At 54.4% G+C, this 16,510-nt stretch overlaps 1 protein-coding gene across 4 annotated transcripts in view; it reads right to left on the bottom strand.

The window, feature by feature from the left end:
• Nucleotides 1-2,979: 2,979 nt before the first annotated feature.
• Nucleotides 2,980-16,510, bottom strand: part of LOC132817393 (rhotekin-like) — a 146,141-nt gene continuing 132,610 nt past the window's right edge. For 3 of the 4 annotated variants that reach the window (XM_060827834.1, XM_060827825.1, XM_060827816.1), the window contains exon 12: nt 2,980-3,759. In XM_060827834.1, the coding sequence (XP_060683817.1) occupies nt 3,443-3,759 (317 nt within the window). In that variant the 3' untranslated portion in view covers nt 2,980-3,442. The remainder of the gene's footprint in view (nt 3,760-16,510) is intronic. The other variant, XR_009644876.1, reaches the window with a different exon arrangement.

The following is a 16,510-nucleotide window of genomic DNA, read 5'->3' as shown; positions in this document are numbered from 1 at the left end:
ACTGGATACAGTGGGGACAGACACACAGTTACAGACCCAGAGACACTGGATACAGTGGAGACAGACACACAGTTACAGACCCAGAGACACTGGGTACAGTGGGGACAGACACACAGTTACAGTCCCAGAGACACTGGATACAGTGGGGACAGACACACAGTTACAGACCCAGAGACACTGGATACAGTGGGGACAGACACACAGTTGCAGACCCAGAGACACTGGATACAGTGGGGACAGACACACAGTTGCAGACCCAGAGACACTGGGTACAGTGGGGACAGACACACAGTTACAGACCCAGAGACACTGGATACAGTGGGGACAGACACACAGTTACAGACCCAGAGACACTGGGTACAGTGGGGACAGACACACAGTTACAGACCCAGAGACACAGGATACAGTGGGGACAGACACACAGTTACAGACCCAGAGACACTGGATATAGTGGGGACAGACACACAGTTACAGACCCAGAGACACTGGATACAGTGGAGACAGACACACAGTTACAGACCCAGAGACACTGGGCACAGTGGGGACAGACACACAGTTACAGACCCAGAGACACTGGATACAGTGGGGACAGACACACAGTTACAGACCAGAGACACACGATACAGTGGGGACAGACACACAGTTACAGACCCAGAGACACTGGGTACAGTGGGGACAGACACACAGTTACAGACCCAGAGACACTGGATACAGTGGGGACAGACACACAGGTACAGACCCAGAGACACTGGGTACAGTGGGGACAGACACACAGTTACAGAGTCAGAGACAGTGGACACAGTGGAGATTGACTTGCAGAGATGCCCTGGAGCTGAGATGACAGACCCTCCACAACCACAACCACCTTCCTGTGTGTCAGGAATGACTCTAACCAGCAGAGCGTCTGCTCCCTGACACCCAGTGAGCCCAGTTTTGCCAGGGCTCCTTGATGCCACTCTCCGTCAAATGCAGCTTTGATGTTAAGGGTTGTCCCTCTCCCCTCCCTCTCCCCTCCCCTCTGGAATCCAGCTCTTTTGTCCATGTTTGACCCAAGGCTGTAATGAGGTCAGGAGCTGAGTGACCCTGGGGGACCCCAAACTGGGGGTCACTGAGCAGGTTATTGTTGCTTGATAGCTCTGTTCCTGACCCCGTCCATCACGTTACTGAGGATGGAGAGGAGACTGATGGGGCAGGAATTGGCCGGGTTAGATTGTCCCGCTTTTTATGTACAGGACATAACTTGGCGATTTTCCCCATTGTCGGGTAGACACCAGGGTTGTAACTGTACCAGAACAGCTCGGTGAGGGGAACACGTTCTGGAGCACAGGTCTTCAGTCCTATTGCCGGAATGTTGTCAGGGCCCATTGCCTTTGCAGTGTCTGGTGTCTCCAACCGTTTCTCGATATCACGTGGAGGGAATCGAATTGGCTGGAGCCTGGTGTCTGTGACGCTGGGGACGACTGGAGGCTGGGATGGATCATCCACTCGGTACTTCTGACTGGAGATTGTTGTGAATACATCAGCCTTATCTTTTGCCCTGACGTGCTGGGCTGTTCCAGCGTTGGGACGGGGATATTCACAAAGCCTCCTCCTCCAGTCAGCTGTTTCATTGTCCACCATCATTCACCACTGGATACTCGACACTATCCAGGGCAAAGCAGCCAGGACTGACACCACATCCATAAACATCCCCTCCCTCCCCCACCGACGCTCAGGAGCTGCAGTGTGTACCATCTCCAAGATGCTCTGCAGATATTCACCAAAGATCCTCAGACAGCATCTTCCACTTCCATCCAGGAGGACAAGGGCAGCAGATACATGGGAACACCACCCTCTGCAGGCTCCCCATCAGGGCCCTCACCATCCCGACTTGGAAATATGTTGCCATTCCTTCCCTGTGGCTGGGTCCGAATCCTGGAAATACCTCCCTCAGGGCATTGTGGGTCTACCCCCAGCACATGGCCTGCAGTGGGTCAAGAAGGCAGCTCACCCCCCCACCTTCACAAGGGGCAACTAGGGACGGGGTAATAAATACTGGGCCCAGCCAATGACATTTCTCCCATTCTGATTCTCCATATCATCGAATGTTGCTCTTTCTGTCTAATTTAATTTTCTGACATGTCTCATTTCTGCAGCACCACACTGTGTTCCCTTCAGGTTTATTTGACCTTTACCCTCTGTAGTTGACCACAGATGATGCTTCCTGTTCCTTCGAGCCCCTCTTTCTCGATGGAACCTCTCATTTTCTGACTTTGAGCCTCCAAAGTGGGACACACCAATTCCAGAGACATCGAGTTTCCACATCCTGAGTTAGTAGGCCCAGACACATCTAACTCATGACACAGAGACCCCAGAACCAACAGGCAGGGACACTGTCAACAGACACACACATACAGACCCACATACACACACACACACAGACACACAGCACCACCCCCAACACACAGACACACAGCACCACCCCCAACACACACACACACACACAGACACACAGCACCACCCCCAACACACACACACACAGACACACAGCACCACCCCCAACACACACACACAGCACCACCCCCAACAGACACACACACACACACACACAGACACACAGCACCACCCCCAACACACACACACACAGCACCACCCGCAACACACACACACAGCACCACCCCCAACACACACACACAGACACACACACACACAGCACCACCCCCAACACACACACAGACACACAGGACCACCCCCAACACACACACACAGCACCACCCCCAACACACACACACACACACACAGCACCACCCCCAACACACACACACAGCACCACCCCCAACACACACACACAGACACACAGCACCACCCCCAACACACACACACAGCACCACCCCCAACACACACACAGACACACAGCACCACCCCCAACACACACACACAGCACCACCCCCAACACACACACACAGACACACAGCACCACCCCCAACACACACACACAGCACCACCCCCAACACACACACACACACAGACACACAGCACCACCCCCAACACACACACACACACACAGCACCACCCCAACACACACACACACACACAGACACAGACACATAGCACCACACCCAACTCTCACACACACACACACACACAGACACATAGCACCACACCCAACTCTCACACACACACACACACACACACACACACACACACACACACACACACACACACCTTTCACACACAGTGCTAACTCCCCACATTCCTCACTCAACACATAATCACTCCACGAAGCCAGGAGCTCACTGGAGTTGGTTTCCAAGCTGCAGGTTCCTGGTTTGACTCCATCATTCCAGGTCCACCTTGTGTCTGAGGCCACCCCCCCTGGCTCCAGGTTAATGTGAATATTACTCCAATTTGGTCAGTCAGTCAGTAACAGGTTTTCGGGGGGGGGGTCTTGGATACACTGTCCTCATGAGTTCCATTCCATATTGTTTAGATTCTGCTGCAAACTGGTTAGTTTAGAATCCAAAGACAACACTTGTGAGCAGGGAGAGAAATCCTGATGATTCCTGGCCTTAGCAATGCCACTTTCTCTCGGGGGACAGTGTTGGAATTGAGGTGTGAAAGATGCTTCACCCGCTGGAATAACACTGTCATTCGACAAGGGGATAAAACTTCTCCAAACTGTTTTCTCAGTGTTTTCAAAAAGCACAGACCAGGGAGGGAGGCCAGTATCACCACGTCCTCCATCTCTGACCGAGTCAGGGTCATCTGCAGAGTCAATAGCTGCAAAGACAATAGAAAATCCGATTTACTTCGGCAGAACAGCAGCTCAGGGGAAAGTTCATGTCACAATTAATTGAGCTGAATGAACTTTACATGGGGGAGTAACTGAAACACAAGAAATCTTGGGCTGCACGGTCACTAGAGACTGGGTCGGGTCCCACTAATGGGCTACAATGAGACAGTCTTCAGAATACAACTCTCCTCAACACAAGGTGAGATCTCACGGAATACAGGGAGAACTAGCCATTTGGATACAGAACTGGCTCAAAGGTAGAAGACAGAGGGTGGTGGTGGAGGGTTGTTTTTCAGACTGAAGGCCTGTGACCAGTGGAGTGCCACAAGGATCGGTGCTGGGCCCTCTACTTTTTATCATTTACATAAATGATTTGGATGCGAGAATAAGAGGTACAGTTAGTAAGTTTGCAGATGACACCAAAATTGGAGGTGTAGTGGACAGCGAAGAGGGTTACCTCAGATTACAACAGGATCTGGACCAGATGGGCCAATGGGCTGAGAAGTGGCAGATGGAGTTTAATTCAGATAAATGCGAGGTGCTGCATTTTGGGAAAACATATCTTAGCAGGACTTATACACTTAATGGTAAGGCCCTAGGGAGTGTTGCTGAACAAAGAGACCTTGGAGTGCAGATTCATAGCTCCTTGAAAGTGGAGTCGCAGGTAGATAGGATAGTGAAGAAGGTGTTTGGTATGCTTTCCTTTATTGGTCAGAGTATTGAGTACAGGAGTTGGGAGGTCATGTTGCGGCTGTACAGGACATTGGTTAGACCACTGTTGGAATATTGTGTGCAATTCTGGTCTCCTTCCTATCGGAAAGATGTTGTGAAATTTGAAAGGGTTCAGAAAAGATTTACAAGGATGTTGCCAGGGTTGGAGGATCTGAGCTACAGGGAGAGGCTGAACAGGCTGGGGCTGTTTTCCCTGGAGCGTCGGAGGCTGAGGGGTGACCTTATAGAGGTTTACAAAATTATGAGGGGCATGGATAGGATAAATAGACAAAGTCTTTTCCCTGGGGTTGGGGAGTCCAGAACTAGAGGGCATAGGTTTAGGGTGAGAGGGGAAAGATATAAAAGAGACCTAAGGGGCAACTTTTTTCACACAGAGGGTGGTGCGTGTATGGAATGAGCTGCCAGAGGAAGTGGTGGAGGCTGGTACAATTACAACATTTAAGAGGCATCTGGATGGGTATATGAATAGGAAGGGTTTGGGGGGATATGGGCCGGGTGCTGGCAGGTGCGACTAGACATTTGGTGGGGGTGGATGAGTTAACTGAAGGGTCTGTATCTGTGCTGTACATCGCTATGACAAGGGGGAAACAGAGGATTTAAGGCAGAGGATGATGGATTCTTGTTAAGCCACAGGATGAAAGGTGATCCAGAATAGAGGGGATTGTGGAGCAGTGACTGGGAAAGCAGGTCCCAGGGTCCCGTCACCTCCTCCTCATTCATATGAAGCACCTCATTTGCTCCCTGATCATTCTCTGGATGTGGGTCAGGACCAGGAGACCCAGATTTTCTGTACCTCAGAGTTTACAATCTCTTTCACTTAAACAATACACAGTCTTTCTATTCTGCCTGCTGTAGAGGGAGACACAATGGCCTCGTGGTATTATCACTGGGCAATTAATCCAGAGACTCAGCTCATGTTCCTGGGAGCTGGGTTCAAATCCTGGCACAGCAGATGGTGGAGTAGCCATTCAATAGGAAAACAAAATCTGCAATTAAGAGTCTGATGATGACCAAGGAACCACTGTTAGCTGTTACAACGACCCATCTGGTTCACCAACCCCCTTCAGGGAAAGAAATCTACCAACCTCACCTGGGGCCTGGCCTACACTGCAACTTAGCTCCCCACCCCCTGGGCAATAAATGGTGGCCCAGCCAGTCACAACCACATCCTGCAAATCAATAAAATAAAGTGGAAAAAATCTGCCAGCTGTTTGCTCACTCACTTCCATATTATCAGCATGTTTCACACACACACCTTCAATCATAAAGTAATTCCTGAGGATTGGACAGAAAATAGGCCCCAGTACTGAACTCCTGGAACAGGACTCACCAGGTAATGCCAACTATCAGCCCCCTCACCAACATCTGAGGGCTAGTGCCAAAATTGGGAGAGCTGTCTCAGAGACCAGTCAAGCAACATCCTGACAGACAATCTCCCAGCCCCCACCATCATGATCACCATCCCCATCCCTGGGGGCAGCAGAGGGGGATACAGTCGGGAGGGATTGCTCTGGGAGTTCTCAACACTGACTCCGGACCCCATTAAATCTCATGGTCCCAGGTTAAACATGGGAATTCTTATTCCAGACAACGGGTGGCTAGGGTTCAGTGATGGAGGAGGCCCAAGACCTGCATGTCCTTGGTGGAGTGGGAGGGGGAGTTAAAGTGTTCAGCTACAGGGCGGTGGGGGCAGTGGGTGTGGTGTAAACCCTTACCAACCGATGCATGGAGGAAGAAGGCCTCACTTTCTGCCTTGGGACCCTCCAACCACATGGGATTAATGTGGATTTCACCAGTTTCCTCATTTCCTCCCCCCTCCCCCATCTTATCCCAGTCCCAAGCCTCCAACTCAGACCTATCACTTTCTCCTACACCTTCATCTGCCTATTACATTCTCAGTTACCTTCCCCCTCCCCCAGCCCCACCCCCTCTCTCATTTATCTCCGTGCACACCCACCCCCCCCCCCCTCCCCAGCCCATAAGCCTCATTCCTGATGAAGGGCGTATGCCTGAAACATCGATTCCCCTGCTCCTCGGATGCTGCCTGACCGGTAGTGCTTTTCCAGCACCACACGTATCACAGGTATGGTCTACCCAGGGCTCTATAGAGCTGCAGCATAACCTCGCGGCTCTTAAACTCAATCCCCCTGTTAATGAAAGCCAATACACCATACACCTTCTTAACAACCCTGTCAACTTGGGTGGCAACTTTGTATGTGGCCCCAAGATCCCTCTGTTCCTCCACACTGCCAAGAAACCTGCCTTTAACCCTGTAATCTGCATTAAATCTCAACCTTCCAGCATCTGCAGACCTCATTTTTTACTAAAATGAATCACTTCACACCTTTCCAGGTTGAACTCCATCTGCCACCTCTCAGCCCAGCTCTGTATCCTGTCAATGTCCCAGTGTAACCCACACAGCCCTCGACATTATCCACAACTCCACCCATCCCCTTACACCCTAAACCCATGCTTCCTAGTATCTGACAGTTTTACCCTGGGTAAAAATCTCCAACTGTCCACACCTTTCAATTTTACATATTCCTATCAGGTCGCCCCTCAGCCTCTGACATTCCAGACCAAACAGCCTGAGAAACTCTCACATTCTCTCTAAAACCTCCACATCCTGCCTATTGTGTGGCCACTGGAACTGCACACAATACTCCAAATGTGACTGAACTGAAGTTTTATACTCAGTGCCACGACTGATGAAGGTGAGCCCTTCCTTACCACCTGACCCCGTTCAGGGGCGATGGGCCTGCACCTCCACAGCCCTCTGTGTATCGATGCTCCTCAGGCTCCGCCCATTTCCTGGACACTTCCCTCTTGCATGTGACCCCCTGAAATACATCACCTGACACACTTCCAGATTAAACCACATCGGCCATTTCTCCAACCTAACTCTCCAGCTGATCCATATCCTATTGTATCCTTTGACAATTGTCCCCACTATCCACAATTTCACCATGAGAATGGCAGCAAGGAGTCCAGCACATTGGAGGCAACGTTGTTCCTATTGGTGGAGGGAGTCGAGTGCTCCCTTTGGGGTGGAGGGTGGTAGATTGGGTTCCCATTGAGGGGGGGAGGGGAGGAATTGCTATCCCAGCACTGATGCTTGTAGAACACCTCTAGTAATAAAAAATACCCCTCAACAACTATCCTCTATTGCCCCGAACCAAGCCAATTCCCCAATTCACCAAGGATTCCACGTGACTTGGTCTAGACAGAGCAGCCATGACAGTCCTTGTCAAATACATCAGTAAAGTTCAATAAAACAACATTCACTGCCTTCCCCTCAATCATCTTCATCATTCTCACACTTAGGAGCTAGCACCTCCCCGATATTAACGTATATGTTGACAACCCAGCAACCCTGGAGCCATTATAATGGGTTTAGGAGAGAGTGAGGTCTGCAGATGCTGGAGGTTGGAGTCGAGAGTGTAGTGCTGGAGAAACACAGCAGGTCAGGCAGCATCTGAGGAGTAAAAGCATTAATATTTCTTCCAGATGAAGGGGTTATGCTGGAAGGGTTGACTGTCCTGCTTCTTAGATGCTGATTGGCTGGCTGTGCTTTTCCAGCACCACACTGATAATGGGCCAGCCAGGTGGACCCCATGGAATCTGAGTTTGCTGATTGGGGCTGTTCATCTGGCCCGCTGAGGGAGCCCTGGCTGACAGATATAAACAGGAGTGACAGAGGTTGTGTTCACTCGGAGAGCTGGCTCAGTGTCAAACACTCTCCCTGTGTAAATAAAGGGTGATGGGATACCAGTCTCTACACACTCAGTTCAAGGCCCATTCACTTCCAAATGCAAATAAATCCTGTCCTTAAGAATCTTTTCCAATAATTCCCAAACCCCTGAATTAAGATTCATTCGCCTATAATTTCCTGCATTATCCCAGTTGTCCTTCTTAAACAAATAACCAACATTGCTATTCTCCATCGTTCTGGCATTTCATCTGTGGCTACTGAGGAAACAAAGATCTCTGTCAAGGCCCCAGCAATCTCCTCCTTTATAAAACATAGAATAATACAGTGCAGAACAGGCCCTTCAGCCCTCGATGTTGCGCCGACCTGTGAACTATTCTCAGCTCGTCCCCCACCACTTACCCAAAATCATCCATGTGCTTATCTAAGGATGGTTTAAATCTCCCAAATGCGACTGAGTTGACTACATTAGCAGGTAGTGCATTCCACACCCTTACTACTCTCTGCGTAAAGAACCCGCCTCTGACATCTGTCTTAAATCTATCAGTTTGCCGTTGTGCCCTCTCATACACACTGATGTCGTCGTCGTCATCCTAGGAAAAAGACTTTCACTGTCTACCCTATCTAATCCTCTGATCATTTTGTATGTCTCAATCAAATCCCCTCTTCGCCACCTTCTTGCCAATGAGAACAGGTTCAAGTCTCTCAGCCTTTCCTCATAAGACCTTCCCTCCAGACCAGGCAACATCCTGGTAAATTTCCTCTGCACCTTTTCCAATGCTTTCACATCCTTCCCAAAATATGGGGAGCAGAACTGTACACAATATTCCAAGTGTGGCCGCACCTGCGTTTTGTATAGTTGCAGCATGATATTGTGGCTCCAGAACTCAATCCCTCTACGAATGAAACCTAACACACTGTATGCCTTCTTAACAGCACTATCCACCTGGGTGGCAACTTTCAGGGATCTATGTACATGGACTCCAAGATCCCTTTGCACATCCACACTACCAAGAATCTTTCCATCGACCCAGTACTCTGCCTTCCTGTTATTCTTCCCAAAGTGCATCACCTCACATTTAGCTGCTTTGAACTCCATTTGCCACCTCTCAGCCCAATTCTGCCATTGTGTCAGGTCCCTTGTTGAACCCTTTCTGAAGGCCCAGGTACAATGCAGATACTGGGTCGCCTCGATCCACTCTGGGTCAGAATGTTATTGAGAAACTCTGACTCGAATAAAGACATGATTGTTTTTGTGAGTCTGGATAATGTGAAGTCCAGCCTCAGAGCCCCACGGAGAACAAACACTGACATCACAGGAACATCCAAAGGTCATTGGGTGATAATAGCTGCAAATATGCCGATGTATTCTAGGTTACTTTTAGATTCAGGGTAAATCAGAGAAATATTTAGAACATAGAACATAGAAAGGTACAGCACAGAACAGGTCCTGTGGCCCACCATGTTGGGCCGAGGTTTAATCCTAATGTAAAATAAAATAACTTAACCTATGCACCCCTCAACTCACTGCTATCCATGTGAATGTCCAGCAGTCGCTTAAATGTCCCTAACGACTCAGCTTCCACCACCACAATTGGCAACGCATTCCATGCATTCACAACTCTCTGCGTGAAGAAACTTTCTCTGACGTCCCCTCTATACCTTTCTCCTAATATCTTAAAACTATGACCGCTCGTAGCCATCAATCCTGCCCTGGGTAAAAGTCTCTGGCTATTGACTCTATCCATTCCTGTCCACCTTGATCAGGTCTCCTCTCTTCTTCCTTCTCTCCAGAGAGAAAACTCCAAGTTCAGTCAACCTCTCTTCATTAGGCAAGCCCTCCAGTCCAGGCAGCATCCTGCTAAACCTTCTTTGCACCCTCTCCAAAGCCTCTGTATCTTTCCTATAGTAGGGCGACCAGAACTGGACACAATATTCCAAGTGTGGTCTCTGGATATATCACAGGATATATTTCCCTCCCCTCCCCTATCAGCGTTCCGCAAGGACCACTCCCTTCGTGACTCCCTCGTCAGGTCCACACCCCCCACCAACCCAACCTCCACTCCCGGCACCTTCCCCTGCAACCGCAGGAAATGTAAAACTTGCGCCCACACCTCCCCCCTCACTTCCCTCCAAGGCCCCAAGGGATCCTTCCATATCCGCCACAAATTCACCTGCACCTCCACACACATCATCTATTGCATCCGCTGCACCCGATGTGGCCTCCTCTATATTGGGGAGACAGGCCGCTTACTTGCGGAACGCTTCAGAGAACACCTCAGGGACGCCCGAACCAACCAACCCAATCACCCCGTGGCACAACACTTTAACTCTCCCTCCCACTCCACCGAGGACATGCAGGTCCTTGGACTCCTCCACCGGCAGAACATAACAACACGACGGTTGGAGGAGGAGCGCCTCATCCTCCGCCTGGGAACCCTCCAACCACAAGGGATGAATTCAGATTTCTCCAGTTTCCTCATTTCCCCTCCCCCCACCTTGTCTCAGTCGATTCCCTTGAACTCAGCACCGCCCTCCTAACCTGCAATCCTCTTCCTGACCTCTCCGCCCCACCCCACTCCGGCCTATCACCCTCACCTTGACCTCCTTCCACCTATCCCACCTCCATCGCCCCTCCCCCAAGTCCCTCCTCCCTACCTTTTATCTTAGCCTGTTTGGCTCTCTCTCTCTTATTCCTGATGAAGGGCTTATGCTCGAAACGTCAAATTCCCTATTCCTGAGATGCTGCCTGACCTGCTGTGCTTTAACCAGCAACACATTTGCAGCTCTGATCTCCAGCATCTGCAGACCTCATTTTTTACTCACCACAGGTAAATTAGAAGAAAATCCTAAATTATTGTATAAGTGTACGAAGGAATGAAGGATAACTTCATTCAGGGAAGAGTTGGGTCCGTTCAGGTAATTTGTGGATAACGCTGGAGGACATAGGTGGGATTCTAAATGAACATTTCATGTCAGTGTTGACGAGTGATACAGAAATCAGGGAGATGGATTGTGATATACTTAAAGAAATGAATACAGACAGAGAGGTGGTTCAGAGTAGTCTGCAGGGCGAGATGACATGTATCCCAGGCTGGTGAGAGAGACAACAGCAGAGCTGCTCACAATAAGTTTCAATCCCTCGCTGCCACAGAACTGAAAGGCAGTCAGTGTGGTCCAGTTCAAGAAGGGAGATTACTGGCCAGTCACTCTAACCCCAGTGGTGGAAGCAATTCTGAGGGACAGAATTAATCTGCACTTGGAGAGGCAGGGATTAGTCAAGAACAGTCAGCGGGGCTTTGATAAGGAGGGGACTCGATGGGCCGAATGGCCTTACTTCCACTCCTATGTCTTATGGTCTTATGGTCTTAACAGTCAGCAGGGCTTTGATAAGGAGGGGGGAGTCATGTCAGACCAATCTGATCAGACAGTGTTGTTGAGGAGATTACTGAGAAACAGGCCACTGACCTGAGATAGCTTTGGTAAATAGAATTACGGAGAATCCAAAGGGTTTTTACAAATACATTAAGGACAAAAGGGTAGCTAGGGGGAGAATAGGGCCCCTCAAAGATCAGCAAGGCGGCCTTTGTGTGGAGTCGCAGAAAATGGGGGTGATACTAAATGAATATTTTGCATCGGTATTTACTGTGGAAAAGGATATGGAAGATATAGACTGTAGGGAAATAGATGGTGACATCTCGCAAAATACCCATATTACAGAGGAGGAGGTGCTGGATGTCTTGAAACAGGTAAAGGTGAATAGATCCCCAAGACCTGATCAGGTGTACCCTAGAACTCTGTGGGAAGCTAGGGAAGTGATTGCTGGGCCTCTTACTGAGAGGAAAGGAATAACATCTACTGCTCTGTCTTCATCAATCACCATTCTCGCTTCCTCAAAAACTCAATCAAGTTTGTCAGGTCCTGCATCCGAGACTGATAGCAACGATTAATGACCCTTAGGATCCAAGAACATTTGGCAAGGTGGATCACGGAGATTTCAGGAAGATATAGACTGGCCAATCAACGGTCAATGGATTTCAATCCAGATAAATCGGAGGTGATGTACTCAGCAGGAGTATTAACAACTGGCTAGGCCACAGGGAGAGCACTGTGTGCAGGTCTGGGATCCACATTCCAGGGGGAGAAGGTACAGAGATTTACCGGGAGGTTTCCTGGCCTGGAGAGTTTCAGGGATGGAGACACAGAGAGTGACAGCCTGTGGTTGTTCTCCTTTGAGTACAGCAGATTGAGGGGGGGGGGGGACATGATTGAGATGGATAAAATGGTGAGCGGGCAGAGGCAGGAAGGAAGTTGTCCCCCCTTGATGGAGGGGTCAGGGAGCAGAGGGGTCAGGGAGCAGAGGGGTCAGGGAGCAGAGGGACCTGGATTGAAGGGAAGGGGAGATGTGATGTTTATCACCCAGACAGTGCTGGGAATCGGAATCACTGTCTGGGAAGGAGGGACAGGGTCACATTGAAGAAGGATTTAGATGGGCACTTGTGATGCTAAGGCCTACAGGTTATGGCTGAAAATGTGTTGCTGGAAAAGCGCAGCAGGTCAGGCAGCTTCCAAGGAACAGGAGAATCAACGTTTCGGGCCAGAGCCCTTCTTCAGGAATGGACCATACAGGTCATGGGCCAAGAGATGGACAACAGGATGAGAATAGTTAGATGGTTGTTTATGTCAAGGTACAGACTCAATGGGCTGAATGGTCTCTATCTGACCCCACCTTCTCAAGGCAATTAGGGATGGGTAATATATGCTGGACCAAGCCAGTAATACCCACGTCCCAGTCCCCAACAAAACAATGGTCACGTGACATCAGCAGAAAGCTCTGAAAGTCACATCAGACATGGACCTGTTCGTGATTTGTACAATTTGAAGTCAGCAAGGATGGAGGTGGTGTCGGTGTGGTGGGGTGGTGGGGTGGTGTCGGTGTGGTGGGGTGGTGTCGGGGTGGTGTCGGGGTGGTGTCGGGGTGGTGGGGTGGTGTCGTGGTGTCGGTGTGGTGTCGGTGTGGTGGGGTGGTGTCGGGGTGGTGTCGGGGTGGTGTCGGGGTGGTGTCGGGGTGGTGTCGGGGTGGTGTCGGTGTGGTGTCGTGGTGGTGTCGGTGTGGTGTCGGGGTGGTGGGGTGGTGTCGGTGTGGTGTCGGGGTGGTGTCGGGTGGTGTCGGGGTGGTGGGGTGGTGTCGGGGTGGTGTCGGGGTGGTGGGGTGGTGTCGGGGTGGTGTCGGGGTGGTGTCGGGGTGGTGGGGTGGTGTCGGTGTGGTGGGGTGGTGTCGGGGTGGTGTCGGGGTGGTGTCGGGGTGGTGGGGTGGGTGTCGGGGTGGTGTCGGGGTGGTGTCGGGGTGGTGGGGTGGTGTCGGGGTGGTGTCGTGGTGTCGGGGTGGTGTCGGGGTGGTGGGGTGGTGTCGGGTGGTGTCGGGGTGTCGGGGTGGTGTCGGGGTGTCGGGGTGGTGTCGGGGTGTCGGGGTGGTGTCGGGGTGTCGGGGTGGTGTCGGGGTGTCGGGGTGGTGTCGGGGTGTCGGGGTGGTGTCGGGGTGTCGGGGTGGTGTCGGGGTGGTGTCGGGGTGGTGTCGGGTGGTGGGTGGTGTCGGGGTGGTGTCGGGGTGGTGTCGGGGTGGTGTCGGGGTGGTGTCGGGGTGGTGTCGGGGTGGTGGGGTGGTGTCGGGGTGGTGTCGGGGTGGTGTCGGGGTGGTGGGGTGGTGTCGTGGTGTCGGTGTGGTGTCGGGGTGTCGGGGGGTGTCGGGGTGGTGTCGGGGTGGTGTCGGGGTGGTGTCGGGGTGGTGTCGGGGTGGTGGGGTGGTGTCGGGGTGGTGGGGTGGTGTCGGGGTGGTGTCGGGGTGGTGTCGGGGTGGTGGGGTGGTGTCGGGGTGGTGTCGGGGTGTCGGGGTGGTGTCGGGGTGTCGGGGTGGTGTCGGGGTGTCGGGGTGGTGTCGGGGTGGTGTCGGGGTGGTGTCGGGGTGGTGGGGTGGTGTCGGGGTGGTGTCGGGTGGTGTCGGGGTGGTGTCGGGGTGGTGTCGGGGTGGTGTCGGGGTGGTGGGGTGGTGTCGGGGTGGTGGGGTGGTGTCGGGGTGGTGTCGGGGTGGTGGGGTGGTGTCGGGTGGTGTCGGGGTGGTGGGGTGGTGTCGGGGTGGTGGGGTGTCGGGGTGGTGTCGGGGTGGTGTCGGGGTGGTGTCGGGGTGGTCGGGGTGGTGTCGGGGTGGTGTGGGGTGGTGTCGGGGTGGTGTCGGGGTGGTGTCGGGGTGGTGGGGTGGTGTCGGGTGGTGTCGGGGTGGTGTCGGGGTGGTGTCGGGGTGGTGGGGTGGTGTCGGGGTGGTGTCGGGGGTGGTGTGGGGTGGTGTCGGGGTGGTGTCGGGGTGGTGTCGGGGTGGTGTCGGGGTGGTGGGGTGGTGTCGGGGTGGTGGGGTGGTGTCGGGTGGTGTCGGGGTGGTGTCGGGGTGTCGGGGTGGTGTCGGGGTGGTGTCGGGGTGTCGGGGTGGTGTCGGGGTGGTGTCGGGGTGGTGGGGTGGTGTCGGGGTGGTGTCGGGGTGGTGTCGGGGTGGTGGGGTGGTGTCGGGGTGGGGGGGTGGTGTCGGGGTGGTGGGGTGGTGTCGGGGTGGTGGGGTGGTGTCGGGGTGGTGGGGTGGTGTCGGGGTGGTGTCGGGGTGGTGGGGTGGTGTCGTGGTGTCGGGGTGGTGTCGTGGTGTCGGGGTGGTGTCGGGGTGGTGTCGGGGTGTCGGGGTGGTGTCGGGGTGGTGGGGTGGTGTCGGGGTGGTGTCGTGGTGTCGGGGGTGGTGGGGTGGTGTCGGGGTGGTGGGGTGGTGTCGGGGTGGTGTCGGGGTGGTGTCGTGGTGTCGGGGTGGTGTCGGGGTGGTGTCGGGGTGGTGTCGGGGTGTCGGGGTGGTGGGGTGGTGTCGGGGGTGGTGTCGTGGTGTCGGGGTGGTGTCGGGGTGGTGTCGGGGTGGTGTCGGGGTGGTGGGGTGGTGTCGGGGTGGTGGGGTGGTGTCGGGGTGGTGTCGGGGTGGTGTCGGGGTGGTGGGGTGGTGTCGGGGTGGTGTCGTGGTGTCGGGGTGGTGGGGTGTGTCGGGGTGGTGGGGTGGTGTCGGGGTGGTGTCGGGGTGGTGTCGTGGTGTCGGGGGTGGGTGGGGTGGTGTCGGGGTGGTGTCGTGGTGTGGGGGTGGTGTCGGGGTGGTGTCGGGGTGGTGTCGGGGTGGTGTCGGGGTGTCGGGGTGGTGTCAGGGTGGTGTCGGGGTGGTGTCGGGGTGTCGGGGTGGTGTCGGGGTGGTGTCGGGGTGGTGGGGGTGGTGTCGGGGTGTCGGGGTGTCGGGGTGTCGGGGTGGTGGGGTGGTGTCGGGGTGGTGTCAGGGTGGTGTCGGGGTGGTGTCGGGGTGGTGTCGGGGTGTCGGGGTGGTGTCGGGGTGGTGTCGGGGTGGTGTCAGGGTGGTGTCGGGGTGTCGGGGTGGTGTCGGGGTGGTGGGGTGGTGTCGGGGTGTCGGGGTGTCGGGGTGTCGGGGTGGTGTCGGGGTGTCAGGGGGTGGGTCGGGGTGGGGGGTGGTGTCGGGGTAGTGTCGGGGTGGTGGGGTGGTGTCGGGGTGGTGTCGGGGTGGTGGGGTGGTGTCGGGGTGGTGAGGTGGTGTCGGGGTGGTGTCGGGGTGGTGGGGTGGTGTCGGGGTGGTGTCGGGGGGGTGGTGTGTGGTGTCGGGGTGGTGGGGGGTGGTGTCGGGGTGGTGTCGTGGTGTCGGGTGGTGTCGGGGTGGTGTCGGGGTGGTGTCGGGGTGGTGGGGTGGTGTCGGGGTGGTGTCGTGGTGTCGGGGTGGTGTCGGGGTGGTGTCGGGGTGGTGTCGTGGTGTCGGGGTGGTGTCGTGGTGTCGGGGTGGTGTCGGGGTGGTGTCGGGTGGGTGTCGGGGTGGTGGGGTGGTGTCGGGGTGGTGTCGGGGTGGTGTCGGGGTGGTGGGGTAGTGTCGGGGTGTCGGGGTGGTGTCGGGGTGGTGTCGGGGTGGTGGGGTGGTGTCGGGGTGGTGTCGTGGTGTCGGGGTGGTGGGTGTGTCGGGGTGTGTGGGTGGTGTCTGGGGTGGTGGGGTGTTCGGGGTGTGGGGTGGTGTCGGGGTGGTGGGGTGGTGTCGGGGTGGTGGGGTGTCGGGGTGGTGGGGTGTGGTGTCGGGGTGGTGGGGTGGTGTCGGGGTGGTGTCGTGGTGTCGGGGTGGTGGGGTGGTGTCGGGGTGGTGGGGTGGTGTCGGGTGGTGTGGGGGTGTCGGGGTGGTGTCGGGGTGGTGGGGTGGTGTCGGGGTGGTGTCGGGTGGTGTCGGGGTGGTGGGG

The sequence above is a fragment of the Hemiscyllium ocellatum genome, chromosome 1 (genome assembly GCF_020745735.1).
Source record: "Hemiscyllium ocellatum isolate sHemOce1 chromosome 1, sHemOce1.pat.X.cur, whole genome shotgun sequence".
Classification (NCBI taxonomy): Eukaryota; Metazoa; Chordata; class Chondrichthyes; order Orectolobiformes; family Hemiscylliidae; genus Hemiscyllium; species Hemiscyllium ocellatum.
The sequence above is the reverse complement of the archived record's forward strand: the minus strand, read 5'-3'. Positions and strand labels throughout refer to the sequence as shown.